The sequence below is a fragment of the Giraffa tippelskirchi genome, chromosome 4 (assembly GCF_054371585.1).
Source record: "Giraffa tippelskirchi isolate mGirTip1 chromosome 4, T2T-mGirTip1v1.2.pri, whole genome shotgun sequence".
NCBI lineage: Eukaryota > Metazoa > Chordata > Mammalia > Artiodactyla > Giraffidae > Giraffa > Giraffa tippelskirchi.
In genome coordinates, this window is record NC_137278.1 from 155,836,814 (window position 1) to 155,854,666 (window position 17,853).

The following is a 17,853-nucleotide window of genomic DNA, read 5'->3' on the forward strand; positions in this document are numbered from 1 at the left end:
GGGTTTGAGCACAGAAGGGAGAGACCAATGAAGGCGGGCACCCGGGGCTGTGGGCAGGGCATGTTCATGGAGTAAAAGGGGAACAACTGTTACAGCAGCTTTGTGTGAGTCCTTCCAAGACCTGTTCCAGCATCTGGGAGAAGTCTCACCATTGCCTGTGTCCCCTCATTCCTTCTGTGTTCCTTCTCATTGCCTCAGACACCCCCACTGCTCTTCTGAACACCTTTCTGGTCCAGGGAACCAGGTGAGACCTTATTCTCCTTTGCCTTCTCCTTCTAATCTTAGAGAGGCTCAGGGGGACTTAGTCTTTCAGGAGAGAATTCTGTGAGCCTAGCCAGAGGAGGAAATCAGGTCAGAATCTAAGCCACACAGCTAGTTGGCAGATGAACTGGGTTTTGAAGCCATGTTTATCATGAATCTAAGTATATTCCCTTCAAAGAATTTCTTTAGATCTGGGAGACTCAGGTCCCAGACTTAAAAGGGACAAAGGGAAGAAGACAGTCGTGAGCCATGGAACCGTGCCACGTGTGGGTTCCAATGTGAGGGGGTGGGGACGGAGAGGAGAGAGGTGGGCAGAGGCAAAGAGGGAAGAGTGAGAGGACCAGACAGAGGTGCTTGGGAAACCTATTGTCATCCCTAAGAGACTGTGTCGTAAATGCACTGACATCTATTAGAAATGGGTTAAGTGTACCAAAGAACGCGCGTTGGGGTTAGAGTCAGTCATTCTCACTGGCAAGGGTGAACAGGACAATCTTGAGAACTCCATGCCAAAGGGCCTGGACCCTGGTTTGCCAACAGTAATCCTGTGTGTGCTTAATTTGTCCTGTCTGATCACTAGCCACTCTATTTCAACCCAGGCTGTGTGTGTCTGTCCCCTGCAAAGCCATGTGGCTGTACCTGGCGGTCCTTGTTGGCCTGTACTACCTCCTGCGCTGGTACCGGGAGAGGCAAGTGGTGAGCCACCTCCAGGACAAGTTTGTCTTCATCACCGGCTGTGACTCGGGCTTTGGGAACCTGCTGGCCAGACAACTGGACCTGAGAGGCTTGAGGGTCCTGGCTGCATGTCTGACAGAGCAGGGGGCCAAGCAGCTAAAGAACCAGACGTCTGACAGACTGCAGACGGTGATCATGGACGTCACCAAGACAGAGAGCATAGCTGCAGCCACCGAGTGGGTAAAGGAGTGTGTGGGGGACAGAGGTATCACCCAGATTTCTTGTTTGTTTATTTCTTCTGTGTGAGGGGACACTGGTTGTCAGCTCCCTGGGGAACATTCTAAGCTGTTTCCATGACTTAAAGTCCCACCTGCCTTCTTCACCTCACCCAGGTGACCAGCTGAACCTCTTCCACCCCCTACACCCACCTCCTGAGCATGAGGCTCTGTAGTTTGGGGCAGAGATTTCCCTGATGATACTGTGTCCTTCCAGATTACCTGTCTGGTGTCCCCTCCTCTCTCAGTGAAAGTCTGGCTTTCTTACTGTTGTGTGAGCAGGGTAATCAGGGTGGACTTTCTGGAGGAGGGGTAGAGAGGGGGACTCTGGCTGGAAGGCTGCATGGGTGGCTTGGGGCAGGGTTGGAGCTGGGCTGTGTTCTCAGCACCTGAACATGGTCTTGCTGGTGACCCATAGCCAGGCTACTCGAGGTTTAATGTCACCCATTTTTGTTGATGACACTGAACTCTCAGGATTTGTCTAAGGAAGGCCTGAAAACTACTGTGGGGTCGCATTCTCTTTTTTTATTTTTTGTTTTTCTCTGTATGTGATGTGTCTTTTTGTGGTACTATAGTTGTGCCTGTGTTTTATGGGAGAAGGAAAGAACTTTAATTTATCTAAATATAGATTTAAAACATGACACTGTGGACAGTGGGAATGGTATGTGGATGAAAACCAAATCACCCCAAATCCCATCACCCACAGATAAGTGCTGATAACATTTTGACATACATGATATTACAATTTAGACATAGTCTTTATGCTAATTTTCCAGTGAAAGAAGGTGAACAATTTTATAGGTAACGAAAATGTGTTCAAAAACATAATAAATAATGATTGAGAATATTGTATTCTTTAGACTAGCTCTACTTCATAAAAAGTACCTCATCGTATGAATGTAATTGGTTCCCATATTTTATTCATTGCATTGAGCATAAATGATGTCTAGGTAAACTTTCTACCCAATTCCCCAGGCTCTAATCACGTAAATTAATTTGATCATTGGTCAAATAATGAGGAATATACATTTTTACAAGGGCAGGCTTGGTGCTGAGAAGTAGAGGGACTAATTCTGTGTGTTCATTCTGACACCCTGTTCCCAACTGCCCTGACCCTGCTCTTCTGCCCTGAGTTCTGTTAGTTGACAAGTCTTGAAGTTCTTGATATGTGTCTTTGTGTTTCACAGACAGGTTTCCATGAAGGTGGGCAACCTGTGATCCGAGAGGACTGGGGCCAGAGCACCCTCTCATGTGAAGGAAAGGGTAGATTTTTCTAGAAAGAGGTGAAATTCCTAGTTGGGGAATCATGACTTCTCCTGAAAACCTACCTACTGAATTCCCAAACTTTTGTGGGAATATAGCTCAATATTGATGTAGGTGCTTCAAGGCTGGCCCTGCAGGTCAGTCCTAGGCCTCAAAACCAGTTCCCCCAAACCTGGGATCTCAGATCTCTTTTACTCAACCAATTTTCCCCTAACCTTCTTTCTGGTTTCCCTCATAGCTCAGTTGGTAAAGAATCCACCTGCAATGTAGGGTGCCCCAGTTCGATTCCTGGGTCTTGAAGATCCGCTGGAGAAGGGATCATGAAATCCTTATTGCCAAATTCAGACTTAAATCGAAGGAAGTAGGGAAAACCACTAGACCATTCAGTTCAGTTCAGTTCAGTTGCTCAGTCATGTCTGACTCTGCAACCCCATGAATTGCAGCACACCAGACATCCCTGTGCATCACCAACACCCGGAGTCTTCCCAAACCCATGTCCATCGAGTCAGTGATGCCATCCAACCATCTCATCCTCTGTCGTCCCCTTCTTATCCTGCCCCCAATCCTACCCAGCATTAGAGTTTTTTCCAATGAGCCAACTCTTCACGTGAGGTGGCCAAAGTATTGGAGTTTCAGCTTCAACATCAGTCCTTCCAATGAACACTCAGGATTGATCTCCTTTAGGATGGATTGATTGGATCTCCTTGCAGTCCAAGGGACTCTCAAGAGTCTTCTCCAACAACACAGTTCAAAAGCATCGATTCTGTGGCACTCAGCTTTCTTCACCGTCCAACTCTCACATCCATACATGACCACTGGAAAAACCATAGCATTGACTAGACAGACTTTTGTTGGCAAAGTAAGTCTCTGCTTTTAAATATGCTATCTAGGTTGACCATAACGTTCCTTCCAAGGAGTAAGCATCTTTTAATTTCATGGCTGCAATCACCATCTGCAGTGATTTTGGAGCCCCCCAAAAATAAAGTCTGACACTGTTTCCACTGTTTCCCCATCTATTTCCCATGAAGTGATGGGACTAGATGCCATGACCTTAGTTTTCTGAATGTTGAGCTTTAAGCCAACTTTTTCACTCTCCTCTTTCACTTTCATCAAGAGGCTCTTTAGTTCTTCTTCACTTTCTGCCATAAGGGTGGTGTCATCTGCATATCTGAGGTTATTGATATTTCTCCTGGCAATCTTGATTCCAGCTTGTGTTTCTTCCAGCCCAGCGTTTCTCATGATGTACTCTGCATATAAGTTAAATAAGCAGGGTGACAATATACAGCCTTGACGTACTCCTTTTCCTATTTGGAACCAGTCTGTTGTTCCATGTCCAGTTCTAACTGTTACTTCCTGACCTGCATACAGGTTTCTCAAGAGACAGGTCAGATGGTCTGGTAGTCCCATCTCTTTCAGAATTTTCCACAGTTTATTGTGATCCACACAGTCAAAGGCTTTGGCATAGTCAATAAAGCAGAAATAGATTCTGGAACTCTCTTGCTTTTTCGATGGTCCAGCAGATATTGGTAATTTGATCTCTGGTTCCTCTGCCTTTTCTAAAACCAGCTTGAACATCTGGAAGTTCACGGTTCACGTATTGCTGAAGCCTGGCTTGGAGAATTTTGAGCATTACTTTACTAGCATGTGAGATGAGTGCAATTGTGCGGTAGTTTGAGCATTCTTTGGCATTGCCTTTCTTAGGGATTGGAATGAAAACTGACCTTTTCCAGTCCTGTGGCCACTGCTGAGTTTTCCAAATTTGCTGGTATATCGAGTGCAGCACTTTCACAGCATCATCTTTCAGGATTTAAAATATTCAACTGGAATTCCATTACCTCCACTAGCTTTGTTCGTAGTGATGTTTCCTAAGGCCCACTTGACTTCACATTCCAGGATGTCTGGCTCTAGGTGAGTGATCACACCATCGTGATTATCTGGGTCATGAAGATCTTTTTTGTACAGTTCTTCTGTGTATTCTTGCCACCTCTTCTTAATATCTTCTGCTTCTGTTATGTCCATACTATTTCTGTCCTTTATCAAGCCTATCTTTGCATGAAATGTTCCTTTGGTATCTCTAATTTTCTTGAAGAGATCTCTAGTCTTTCCCAATCTGTTGTTTTCCTCTATTTCTTTGCATTGATCACTGAGGAAGGCTTTCTTATCTCTCCTTGCTAGATCATTCAGGTATGACCTAAATCAAATCCCTTATGATTACACAGTAGAAGTGAGAAATAGATTTAAGGGCCTAGATCTGATAGACAGAGTGCCTGATGAACTATGGACGGAGGTTTGTGACATTGTACAGGAGACAGGGATCTAGACCATCCCCAAGAAAAATAAATGCAAACAAGCAAAATGGCTGTCTGAGGAGGCCTTACAAATAGCTGTGAAAAAAAGAGAAGTGAAAAGGAAAGATGTATCCATTTGAATGCAGAGTTCCAAAGAATCGCAAGGAGAGATAAGAAAGTCTTCATCAGCGATGAGTGCAAAGAAATAGGAAAACAATACAATGGGAAAGAATAGAGATCCCTTCAAGAAAATTAGAGATACCAAGGGAACATTTCATGCAAAGATGGGCTCAGTAAAGGACAGAGATGGTATGGACCTAACAGAAACAGAAGATATTAAGAAGAGGTGGCAAGAATACACAGAAGAACTGTACAAAAGGGATCCTCATGACCCAGATGATCAAGAAGGTGTGATCACTCACCTAGAGCCAGACATCCTGGAATGTGAAGTCAAGTGGGCCTTAGGAAACATCACTACGAACAAAGCTAGTGGAGGTGATGGAATTCCAGTTGAATATGTCAAATCCTGAAAGATGATGCTGTGAAAGTGCTTCACTCAATATGCCAGCAAATTTGGAAAACTCAGCAGTGGCCACAGGACTGGAAAAGGTCAGTTTTCATTCCAATCCCTAAGAAAGACAATGCCAAAGAATGCTCAAACTACCGCACAGTTGCACTCATCTCACATGCTAGTAAAGTAATGCTCAAAATTCTCCAAGCCAGGTGTCAGGAATACGTGACCGAGAACTTCTAATGTTGAAGCTGGTTTTGGTAAAGGCAGAGGAACCAGAGATCAAATTGCCAATATCCGCTGGATCATTGAAATAGCAAGAGAGTTCCAGAAAAACATCTATTTCTGCTTTATTGACTATGCCAAAGCCTCTGACTGTGTGGACCACAATAAAATGTGGAAAATTCTTGAAGAGATGGGAATACCAGACCACCTGACCTGCCTCTTGAGAAATCTGTATGCAAGTCAGGAAGCAATAGTTAGAACTGGACATGAAACAACAGACTGGTTCCAAATAGGAAAAGGAGTACGTCAAGGCTGTATATTGTCACCCTGCTTATTTAACTTGTATTCTGAGTACATCATGAGAAATGCTGGGCTGGAGGAAGCACAAGCTGGAATCAAGATTGCTGGGAGAAATATCAATAACCTCAGATATGCAGATGACACCACCCTGATGGCAGAAAGTGAAGAACTAAAGAGCCTCTTGATGAAAGTGAGAGAAGAGAGTGAAAAAGTTGGCTTAAAGCTCAACATTCAGAAAACTAAGATCATGGCATCTAGTCCCATCACTTCATGGCAAATAGATGGGAAACAGTGGAAACAGTTACTGGCTTTATTTTGGGGGGCTCCAAAATCACTGCAGATGGTGTCTGCAGCCATGAAATTAAAACTCTTACTCTTTGGCAGGAAAGTTATGACCAGCATAGACATCATATGAAAAGCAGAGACATTACTTTGCCAACAAAAGTCCGTCTAGTCAAGGCTATGGTTTTTCCAGTAGTTACGTATGGATGTGAGAATTGGACTGTAAAGAAAGCTGAACACCAAAGAATTGATGCTTTTGAAATGTGGTGTTGGAGAAGACTCTTGAGAGTTCGTTGGACTGCAAGGACATCCAACCAGTCCATCCCATGGAGATCAGTCCTGGGTGTTCATTGGAAGGACTGATGTTGAAGCTGAAACTCCAATACTTTGGCCACCTGATGTGAAGAGCTGTCTCATTTGAAAAGACCCCGATGCTGGGAAAGACTGATGGTGGGAGAAGAAGGGTACGACAGAGGATGAGACAGTTGAATGGCATCACATACTCAAAGGACATGAGTTTGAGTAAACTCTGGGATTTAGTGATGGACAGGGAGGCCTGGCATGCTGCAGTCCATGGTGTCCCAAAGAATCAGACACGACTGGGCGACTGAACTGAACTGAACCCACTCCAGTATTCTTGGGCTTCCCTTGTGGCTCAGCTGGTAAAGAATCCACCTGCAATGTGGGAGACCTGGGATCGATCCCTGGGTTCTAAAGACCCCCTGGAGAAGGGAAAGGCTACTCACTCAAGTATTCTGGCCATGGAGAATTCCATGGACTATATAGTCCATGGGGTCGCAAAGAGTCAGACACGACTGAGCAACATTCACTTTCACTTTCTACCTTCATTCATTTTTTATTTTTGTCTTTTATCTGTTTTTTCCTTCCTTCCACTCTTTCCCACCCTTCCTCAATGTTTCGCTCTGTTTACCTCTCTTTCCCTCATACTAGATGTTGAGAAATCAGTCAGAAAATATGAAAAGTTAGGGGAATATTTATAAGGTCTGCAAAGACAACATGGATTGTGAAAACTCAAAATTTCATTCTCAAGTTCCAGACTATAGACACACTAGATTTCCTGAAGCTCAATACCTGCCTTCATCAACTCTGGTTCCTTGTCACCGGGTTCCCTGTCACCAGGCAGTGGGTGGGGTGTGAAGACTGAGTCAGGAGGGAGGCTTGCCTTCTGTCCTCCCACTGTTTGCAGGGTCTGGTCTCCACAAACCCCCAGGAGCATGGTAGTCTCTGCTCCAGCCGCTCCCCCTGCAGCCTCTCTCCTAAAGCCCTCCCGGGTCAGAAGGTGACTTGGCACCGTGACAGGGTCCTCATTGCTGGGCCCAGCACAGTGTTGCCCTCTTGCCTTCACTGTTTCCAGGACTCTGGGGTCTGGTGAATAATGCAGGCATCTCCATGCCCACTGCACCCAATGAGTGGCTGACCAAACAGGACTTCATGAAGATTCTGGACGTGAACCTGTTGGGGGTGATTGATGTGACCCTGAGTCTGCTGCCCCTGGTGCGGAAGGCGAGGGGCCGTGTGGTCAATGTCTCCAGCATCATGGGCCGGGTGGCCCTCTTGGGTGGAGGCTATTGCATGTCCAAGTATGGCGTGGAGGCCTTCTCAGACTCCCTCAGGTAATGGCCTGAGACAGACTGCCCACCTTGGTCCTCCTGCCTCTGTGCTTCTGGGGGAGCCTTTCACAGTGTTCCTTTCATCATTGACTGGAGCTCTTTTTTCTGTAATCGTCTCTCTTACTTTACCAGACATTCCTTGGGATGCTCCTTTCTAAGTTCTTGATGTCAGGATGGGCTCCATGACTGTAGAGTTTGAATGAACTTACTTTGCCCTGGATGATGTCCCACTGTCTGAAAGTGAGGCAGAATTGTCACTGATATAATTGGCTACAGCATGATCCACATTTATTGCTGCTATAATATTAGGTAGGGGGAGCCTTGTAGGCAGTGTAACTTCATGGAAGCAATTAATCAAGGGAACCAATTAATCATATCAGCAGTAGAGACCCTACCTGCTGTAGGGCTGAAAATAGCTCCAAATGTGGGGGAAGGGTATACTCAGGTAAAGAGATGATATTTAGGGGACAGTTAGAACAGTCCGGCTGATAGATGGCCAGGAAGTAGACCAGTTAGGAGAGGAAGAGAGGAAATTGAGGAGTATGGAGCAGATAAAATAGAAAAAGTTTGGTGATCAATTGGATGTGACGGGAATATGAGGAAATGGTACTTAAGCAGTACCTTGGAACACAACTGGTAGGATTTAGAGGTGTAGGCACATGTGTAAAAATATTTGGAAAAATATTCAAACTCTATTCAGAATAACAGCATCATTAGATTTCTCCCTTTGGCTTTCTGTACTTCACAACCTCCCAGCGTTCCCTGCTAATCCCACTGCAGTTTTTCTTGGTATCTTACCAATTTTTGGTGTGTTTTGTGTTTATGTTGGAAGACCTCTGAAGTCCTTGCCCCTCTGCCTGTTTGCCTTGCAGGAGGGAGCTCTCCTACTTTGGGGTGAAGGTGGTTATGATCGAGCCTGGTTTTTTCAAGACCACAGTGACCAGCCCTAAGGAACTTTCTCAGAGCCTCCAGACATCATGGAATCAGGCCAGCCCAGAGATCAAGGAACTCTATGGAGAGAAGTTCATGGCTAACCGTGAGTGAGCTATGGACCTTGGGGAGAGAAGTAAACCCTTGTCTGGAAGCCTGGGTCAGTCATTAGTGCTTCCTTCAGTATCATGTCCATCCTCCAGGCTCTGAGTCACCCACACAGTGGGGACATGGGCTCTGTCCCCAGGATTCCATGTAGTCACCTGGTGATCTAGGGAAAGTCTCCAGGCTTGGTAGACATGGGGACCACTGTCTCCCTGAACCCCTTATTATTTTGGGAGGACACTGAAGACAGAGAGGGAAGACCCTGTGTAGTCATAGTAAGCTGGTATTAGAACAGCTGATTTTCATGTCCTCAGATTTACTGTTTGTAGACACCTGCAGTTTGTGTAGTCCTGATATTCTCAGGAATGGAATTAGAGGTGACTTTGTGTGGAACCATTGCTCCTGGTGTAAGAATTGGGGCACTCATTTGAGAATGTAGGATGATTCAAGTTAGATGGTTTAGGGATTCTTAAGAACATTGTTCCATAATTTGATCCCTAAATCAGAATGGATGGAGGTCGAAATATATCTGGATTCTCTCTCGTTCTGGACAGTCATGAAATCACTCAACTTGTTGGAGACAATCTGCTGCCAGGATCTGTCCTTGGTGACCGACTGCATGGAGCACGCCCTGACGGCCTGCCACCCCCGCATGCGATACTCACCTGGCTGGGATGCCAAGTTCATCTACCTCCCCATGAGCTACCTGCCCAGCTTCCTGGTGGATCTCATGGTGTACTGGCGTAATCCCCAGCCTGCTAAGGCCCTGTAACCCAAGACTGGTGTGCATTGTAGAGGGGAGTTGAGTGCAAAGTGGGGAGAGGATGTGTTGTGGGAGGGAAATAGAGTGGAGAGCGGAGTTCTCATGTCACCAGGACACCCCTTCCACCTCACTCCCACCTCCTTCCCAGGCTCCTCTTGGAACATTACTTAGGACTCAGGGATATTAGAAAGAAACATATTTTGTAGTGAGAAACTGAGATCAGTAGCTCTTGTCTGTGTCCTGTTCCTTAATCAGCCTCTCAAGGCTCTGAGCCTTATGACCCTCCTGCCACCCTGAGGAATCCATACTTAAGGGGAGGGTTGAGCAGCTGGGAGGGTCCAGGCCCCCCCATCTTCTGCCCCTGTCCACCTCTTCCAGGTGTGCCTTGGCTCTGGCCAGTCTCCCCCTCCCACTCCAATGCGCATGGGAGATAAAAGCCCTTCTTCCCTAAAGATACTTGTAGTCAGGGGTGTGTGTGGAGGGTGACCACCAGCAGGACACATCAGCCTGGGTGCTAACTCAGCCAATCTTGGCTGGAAAGTGGTGCCATCGATGGAGGTCCTGACAGAGAACACAGAAACCAATTCTTGTTTTGTCTTAAAATCTTAAATTTCCATTGATTATATTCCCTTAAAATAAAAATTGAGACGTTTGTTTATCCAGGCCCAGTGATTGTGACCATGGCTTTGGGCAGTGATGAGTGTGCGTCTATGAGAAAAAGAGTCAGGTGACCTTGCAGAGATGTAGGAGTGAGTGGGGTGATCAGAGGAGGAGTTGAAGAAGGAATTGAGGTCATTCCTTTGTCTGCAGAAGCATGGGGCTAATGTGTCTTTCTGTGGCTTATTGTGTGATCTGGGGTCCCAGGATTAACACAAGGATGGACAAACAAGAGAGGTCTGTAAGGGAGAGGCAGGGCCCGTACCCTTCCCTGGGGACATGTAGCCTGTGCCTCACGAGAAACCTCCCTGTGGTCCTCTCTGTGTCCCCTCCTATAGAGTCACTACCCTCCATCCTTTGCCACCTGCCAGGTCCCCCATCCCAGATCCTCTTCTGTCAGGAGCCGTGTTAGGCATTACTGACAAAATGGAGGCACGGCCCCAACCCCTTCTCCTCATCCCGCAGGCACGGTCCTGGGATGAAGGAGTTAGGTCTTGTGATTCTGACTTGTCCTTTCCTTCCTCCGGTTGAGTTGGCTGGAAAGAATGTTATAATCCATAAAGGTAACTATTGACATTTGTTCAACGATCTTTACAAAGAATGTTCCAGGATGAGTACATAGGCTGTAGCCTGAGGCCATGGGAAACATTGTTTTCTGAAACCTGTTTGTAAGGGAAATGTTTATGGCAAAACAAATTTGCTGAGTTTAAGGGTTAGGAATAATTAAGAATAGTCAGAAGCTAAAAGTTTAAGGTATGTTGTAGTGTTGGCATATTTTACTATAGCTTATGGAAACTAGGTTATTTTAGAGATACTAATAGCTAAAAGCCTTTTTAGGAGATGATGAGCTTAAGTTACTAGGGGATAGCAGGATTTAGAGAGATAAGAAATAAACTGAGGAATGTATTATACAGCCCAGAGACAAACTTGAGTTACAATGTTATCACAAGGACACTTAAGAGGGAACTCTGAAGGACAACAATGATTTATGGAGACAGTAAATATGGGTGAGGGGAAACTGAAGATGTCATACCTCTGACCTAATGCTTTTGTAAAAGTATAAAAGAAAACCTGATGCTTCAAATAAGCATGCAGCCCAGTGCTTTGAGCGAGAGACTGCATCATTTTCTCCACCGACCCCATTCATCCCTTCAGTGCTTCACTGGCTGTCAGAGTTGGACTCCGGCACTCTTCCCCCACCCTCCAATGAAGGTGAGTGGGAGTCACTTCTGGAGCCCGGACTTATGCTTTCTGCTAACGCTTACTGAGCACCTACTGTGTGCAAGGCAGGAATTCCCCTGATGTCCCAGTGCTTCCAGAGATTCTGACTCTCTGTGTGTCCTCTCTTCTCATGATGGTCTGAGTATGGACTCAGTGGAGAAGGCATTTGTACAAAGTCATACAGATTTCTTGACTGAGTGCAAATTGAAGTGGGAGGTATCTCCCAGTCATCTTAGTTCACCTTCCTGATTATAAAAATGAGATTATAGTGACTTTGGGGGATTTTGTGCCATTGAACAGTATGTTTTAATATTACATACCTTAAAAAAGCACTGACTTCAGATTTCCCTGGTGTTCCAGTGGTTAAGAATCTGCCTTGCAATACAGCGGACGCAGGTTCAATCCCTGGTTGAGGAATTAAGATCCCACATGCTGTGGAGCAACTAAGTTGAGGGCCACAGCTACTGAAGGCTACGTGACACATCTGCAGGTCCATGTTCCCACTGAAAGACCTCACACAATGCAACAAAGATCCTGCATGCTGCAACTAAGACCTGACACAGCCAAATAAATAAATAAATACTTTTTTTTAAAGATGCATTGACTTATTGAATCATTTGGAATGTAACAGAAGTAAACATTTACTGAGTGGAGTTGACATAAGCACAGACAGTTTGAACTATAAGATCTAGATCAGAAGGGACTCCAGTATGAACAGGAGGATATCTGAGTACTCCATGGCGGAGAGTGCTGGAACTCTAGTTCAACTATAGGCTTTAGGCACTGTCCCCTGCAAAGCCTTGTGGCTGTACCTGGCGGTCCTCGTGGGCCTGTACTACCTCCTGCACTGGTACCGGGAGAGGCAGGTGGTGAGCCACCTCCAGGACAAGTTCGTCTTCATCATGGGGTGTGACTTGGGCTTCAGGAAACTGCTGGCCCAGCATCTGGACCTGCAATGCTTGAGGGTCCTGGATGCATGTTTGACAGAGTGGGGGCTGAGCAGCTGAGGAACCAGACATTAGACAGGCTGGAGACGGTGATCTTGGGCATCACCAAGACAGAGAGCATGACTGTGGCCACCCAGTGGGTGAAGGAGCATGTGCAGGACAGAGGTACCACCCACATTTCTTTGTGTTTGTTCATTTACTGGGAAGATCCCCAAGGTGTTTTGGTTTTCAAAGCCTTGATATTGCCTAGGAATTGGTGCAGGTTGTTTCAAAGCTTGTCTCCTGAGGCACAATGCAGGCCTGTTCTCTAAATTCTCTTGTCCTGGGTTTTCAAGTGTGTCTTTTCCAACCAGCTTGCAGAAAGTGATTATTCGTGTTTTTTTTTTCTTTTTGGCATTTCTTTTTTCATTCATTTCGTTTTTCTTTTCTCTTCTCTAATTTCCCCTTCATTTCTGTTTCTTACCATTCCTCTCTCCCAGTCTCTGTCTCTCTCCTCTGATATTTGTGAGCATCACTCTATTTTCCCAAACTCTGTCTGTGACCTTAATAAAGGGGCTTATTGCCTACTGATGGGCAGAAAAATGAGTAGGACCATCCCTGCCTTCCAATAGCTCAAAGAATATCTAAACCCTGACAGCCCTGCCGCCACCACACCCTCTTTTCCTCTCCTGAACTCTTTTCCCTTCTACCTCATGGCACATTGTTGTTGACTCAATTAAAAAACTCATTGGGAAGATGACTTGGCACCAGAGCCGAGTCCTCTCTCCTAGGCCCAGCACAGTGTTGCCTTCTTGCCCTCACTGTTTCCAGGACTCTGAGGTCTGGTGAATACGCCAGCATTCACACACCCACCGCACCCAATGAGTGGCTGACCAAACAGGGCTTTGCGTAGTTGATAGAGGTGAATGTGTTGGGGGTGATCGAGGTGACCCTGAGCCTGCTGCCCCTGGTGTGGAAGGCAGGTGGCCATGTGGTCAGCGCCTCCAGCCTCATGGACCAGTTGAGCCTTTTGGCTGGAGAATCCTCCACGTTCAAGTACAGCATGGAGGCCTTCTCAGACTCCCTCAGGTATTGGCTTGGCACGGAGACTCTCCCTTGTTCCTCTTACTTCGGTGCCTCTGGGTGGGGGCTGACTTTCATAGGGGTTTCCTTTCTTCACAGACCTTCCAACCCCTCTCTCTTGCTCTGTGTAGGTCTCTCATAAGGAAGCACCTTTCTAAGTTTCGGGTGTGAGAATGGGCTTCAATCTTTCCCTACCTTTGATGTGGACCCACACTCAGAAAGTATCTGAGTCATAACTGGAATCTGGATTACTTGGCTGCAGAGCCATGTCCATAACCCCTGCAATATTCAGCTTCAGGGAGCCCTCGAAGGGGGGCATAGAACACTTAACTTGAATCAACAGATACTTCTTGGGCACTTCTCTGAGTCCTCAAAAACTGTTCCTGGTTCAAGAAGATTTGGTCCTTTACCTAAAGTGTCTGACAGCTGAGAAAGGAAAAAGAGATACAGTAATGCCATTACCATCATTTTTGCTGCTTGTGACTAAGTTAGCGAAGGTAGGTAGCCTTGGTAGCCAGTGAAATGAGGTGAGGGTTCAGGGGATAAGGGTCTGAACTGAGGACTGAAGAAGTGAACTTGAGACCCTGGCAACCAGTCAAAGCAGGGAATGAAGGCTCTCAGGATGCGCGAATGGTGTCGGCCTATGCCCAGCTCAGTGAGTAACTGTGGATGGCCTAAGCTGTGGGGTCCACCAGGGGCAGGTAGGCATGGGTGGGCTTGTGGAAATACATAGACCCTGGGAAGGTTGGGGACCATCTTTCTGATGGCAGTGGAGCCCCATGGAAGAGATTTAATCAGGACTTTAAAATAGTCAAATCAGCCTCCAGAGCAAGGGGTGGCTGTGAATGTGGGGGAGCCGAGACCACAGGCAGGGGGGTACTCTTTAGAGGACAGTTACAATAACCCAGCTGACAGATGGCCAGGTTGTTGGCTAGAGCAGGAGAGGGGAGAGAAGGAACTGAGGAGTATGAAGGATGTGATATGGGCAAACTTTGATAATTGAATACATGTGCAGAGAATAGGAGGAGATAGCTTATAAGTGGTGCCTTGAACCACTGTTGTTAAGATTTAGAGCTGATAAGGGGCTTCTCTGGTGGCTCAGCCAATAAAGAATCCACCTGCAATGCAGGAGACCCAGGTTCGATCCCTGGGTCTGGAAGATCCCCTGGAGAAGAGAACGGCAACTCACTCCAGTATTCTTGCCTGGAGACTTCCATGGACAGAGGAGCCTGGTGGGCTACAGTCCATGGAATCACAAAGGGTCAGACACGACTGAGCAACTAACACACACACACAGGGTTGATAAGCCCATGTAAATAAACTATTTCAAAAATTATTCAAGCTCTATACAAAAACAGCACCATCATCATAAATTTTCTCTCCCTGGCTGCTACATTTCACAACTCCTCAAACTTTCAAGTTTATCCCACTCCACTCTGAACTGAAATTTTATAGTTTTCTGTTTGTTTCCTGAGGTTCTGAATGCCTTGCCTCTCTGCCTCTTGGCCTCAAGGAGGGAACTCTCTTACCACCTTTGGGGTAAAGGTGGCTAGGATCAAGCACAGTTACTTCAAGACCAGCATGAGTAATCCTGAGGTTCTGGAGGGGTGCTTCCAGGAGGCATGGGTTTGGGCAATTCCATAGGTCAAAGAACTCTGTGGGGAGCCATTCCTGGCATCAGGTGAGTGAGCTGTGGACCTTGGAGTGAGAAGCAAAACCTTGTCTGGAAGCCTGGGTCCATTATTAGCACCTCCTATAGTCTTAGGCCCATCCTCCAGGCTCTGAGTCATCTGCATAGTGAGGACATTAGCTCCATCCTCAGGGTCCCATGTGGTCAAATGGTGACAGAAGGAAAAGATTCAGGCTTGGTAGACCTGGGGACCACTGTCTCATCTGAATCCCTTGTTGTTTTGGGAAGAAACTGAATCTAGGGAGGACAGAGACTTGTGGATTCAAAACAAACTGACATTAGAGCAGCTGGTATTCATGTGTTTAGATTTCTAGCGTTTATTGTTGTTTAGCCACCAAGTTGTGTCCAACTCTTTGTGACTCCATGGACTGTAGCCCTTCAGGCTCCTCTGTCCATGGGATTTTCCAGGCAAGAATACTGAAGTGGGTTGCCATTTCCTCCTCCAGGGGATCTTCTCCACCCAGAGATCAAACCCAAGTCTTGTGCATTGGCAGGCAGATTCTTTGCCAGTGAGCCACCAAAGAAGCCCACTCTAGTGTTTATAGAAACATCCAATTTATATATTGGATATTCTCAGGAATAGAGCCAGAGGTTGCTTAATGTGGAACAGTTATTCCTGGGGTAAGAGTTTGGGTGCTTCTGGGGGAATTTGAATGATTAATTTGGGGCATGGGTTTACAGGGGAGGGGAGGGCAGGAATTCTTAGAAATGTTTCTCCCTGTGTTAGAGCCATGAGTTGGAATGGAGGGATGTGGAAACCTTCTATATATATATACAGAAACTTTCTCATCCTGAACAGACATCAAAGTAACCAAAAATATTTGGGAAAAATGCAAGCTGAATCTCTGTGCTTGGTCATGAACTGCATGGACACACCCTGACTGCCTGCCACCCACACACCCGATACTCACCTGACTGGGATGCCAAGCTCATCTACTTCCCATGAGCTACCTGCCCTCCTTCCTGATGGATGCTATGGTCTACCAGAGCTCCCCAAGGGCCAGGGCCCTATCAAGTCAAGACTGGGGGCCACAGGGGTCTGTTGGGGTGCTGTGTGAGGGATGATGCTTCAAGAGGAATGAAAGAAGGTGGAAGGAGGGAGCTCTCCATTTCTAAAGTCAGGTAGCTCATCCTCCTCCTCATCTCTGCCCCAGGCTTCTCCTGAGGCTCTGGGATATTGGGAAGGAAGGACAAAGTTTTGTGGCTGAGGAACAGGGATCCAATAGCACACATCTGTGCCCTGTTTCTTGGGCAGCATCTCAAAGCTCTGAGACTCACAGCCCTCTTGCCACCCTGAGGAATCTGCACTGTCTGGAGGGTGTGAGCCTCTGGGAAGGGGCTCAGCCCTACATGCTCTGTCTCTGGTTACCTCCTCAGGGCATGCCTTGGTTTCCCCATCCCATGGGATGGAAATGGCCTGGAGGAGGTAAAGAGTCCTGTCTCCACTGAAAATACCTGTGGGCAGAAGTCAAGGATGCACAGGGCACCCAGCAGCCTCATGTGCCAGCTGAGTAGGAGGGCTGGTCATCAGAGGGGGCAGCATTCTCAGTCCTGGGAGAAGAGCTCTCCGTGTTGTCCTGCAGCCCCCCAACCTCCCATTCCACAACCTGCCTTTTCTGATGTTGGAAGTTTGAGTCCAGGGAAGCGCTGTGTGTGCTGGAAAACAGCAGACAGGCCCGTGAGATGGTAAGTCAGGCCCAGGCCTGTGTTGGGGCAGTTCCAACTCATTCTTTTTCAGGTTTAGAGACAAACCCCTGGATTTCACCATCTGGGGCTGTCTCAAGAACTGGGACATTCCTGGGCCTGCTCAGCCCTTGAGTGACATTGTCTGACTTCCCTGAGCCAAAACTTCCTTGTTCACTCACCAAGGAGGCAGACAGAATTCTGAGATGCCTTTCACATCAATTGTAGGTGGTGCCTTGGGGTGAGTAGGAAGTAAGAGAGGTTTGCCTCCACCTCCCATCTCCCATCTCCATATCCTGCAGGCTTTGGATCTGCTCCCCAGGACGGGGTCCATGAACTGACACCCCCCCCACCAAATTCCAGCGCCCTTGGTATAGGATGCCCAAACTCCCCACAGTTTCCCAAGATGACACCTGCTTTATCGATTCTAGAGCTAACTAACCTTGGTAGAGAGTGCAGCATACCAGCATCCTTGTCCTTCACTCTAGGGGACTTCATGGCCTCATTTCTATGTCAGACCCTCTAGACAAGGAAGGTGTAGGCAGTTGGTCCCGGGTCCTTCAGGCTGGTCACCAGGATGGTCCTGAGGAATTATGACCCTAGAGGTTTGTCCAGAGGACCAGTACAGACCCCAGCAGCATTCTGTCCCCATATTTTTGCAATCCTGGGTGTGGGATTACTCACACCTCTGTCTCATTTCCTTGCTTCCTTTGCTTTACTGGCTTCCCTTCTACCTCTCTGTGAGTTCTTTGCCCCATGGCCTGGATTCTCTCCCTTCTCTCAAAGACCTGACACAGAGAGTTTCCCAAGTCCCTGACCTGCCTCCTCGGTTCTTCCTACATCACCCCCTCTCAGAGCTGAGGACCTGGCCCAGGTCCTTCCTACAACTGCCCAGGGTACCCCTCCTCCTCATCTGGCTGAGCCTTGGTCTCAATGATGCTTCTCTCAGAACTCTCTATTCTCCTGCCTCCTCTCCTTGTGCCCTAAGTGTCTCCTCCTGACTTTTCTCGCCACCTGTGGTTGGACCTGTTATCAGCCTCATGACCTACAATCATTTTGGCTCCTGGTCTCCCTTCCCTCTGCACTT

General features: G+C 47.0%; 1 protein-coding gene and 1 pseudogene across 1 annotated transcript; both read left to right on the top strand.

The window, feature by feature from the left end:
* Positions 1-62: 62 nt before the first annotated feature.
* On the top strand, positions 63-10,162 carry LOC145545164 (retinol dehydrogenase 16-like). Its single transcript, XM_081588959.1, has 5 exons — positions 63-244; positions 858-1,198; positions 7,453-7,711; positions 8,581-8,744; positions 9,298-10,162. The coding sequence occupies exons 2-5, from the start codon at positions 886-888 to the stop codon at positions 9,513-9,515; spliced, it is 954 nt and encodes a 317-aa protein (XP_081445085.1). The 5' UTR covers positions 63-244; positions 858-885; the 3' UTR covers positions 9,516-10,162.
* Positions 10,163-10,186: 24 nt separating this feature from the next.
* On the top strand, positions 10,187-16,148 carry LOC145545674 (retinol dehydrogenase 16-like; annotated as a pseudogene).
* The last annotated feature ends 1,705 nt before the right edge of the window (positions 16,149-17,853 follow it).

Excerpts from the sequence above, each read along its gene's own strand:
- LOC145545164 (XM_081588959.1), top strand. The coding sequence starts at position 886 with ATGTGGCTGTACCTGGCGGTCCTTGTTGGCCTGTACTACCTCCTGCGC. Across the intron at positions 1,199-7,452 it reads GGAGTGTGTGGGGGACAGAG|GACTCTGGGGTCTGGTGAAT; the intron begins GTATCACCCAGA and ends CACTGTTTCCAG. Across the intron at positions 8,745-9,297 it reads AGAGAAGTTCATGGCTAACC|TCATGAAATCACTCAACTTG; the intron begins GTGAGTGAGCTA and ends CGTTCTGGACAG.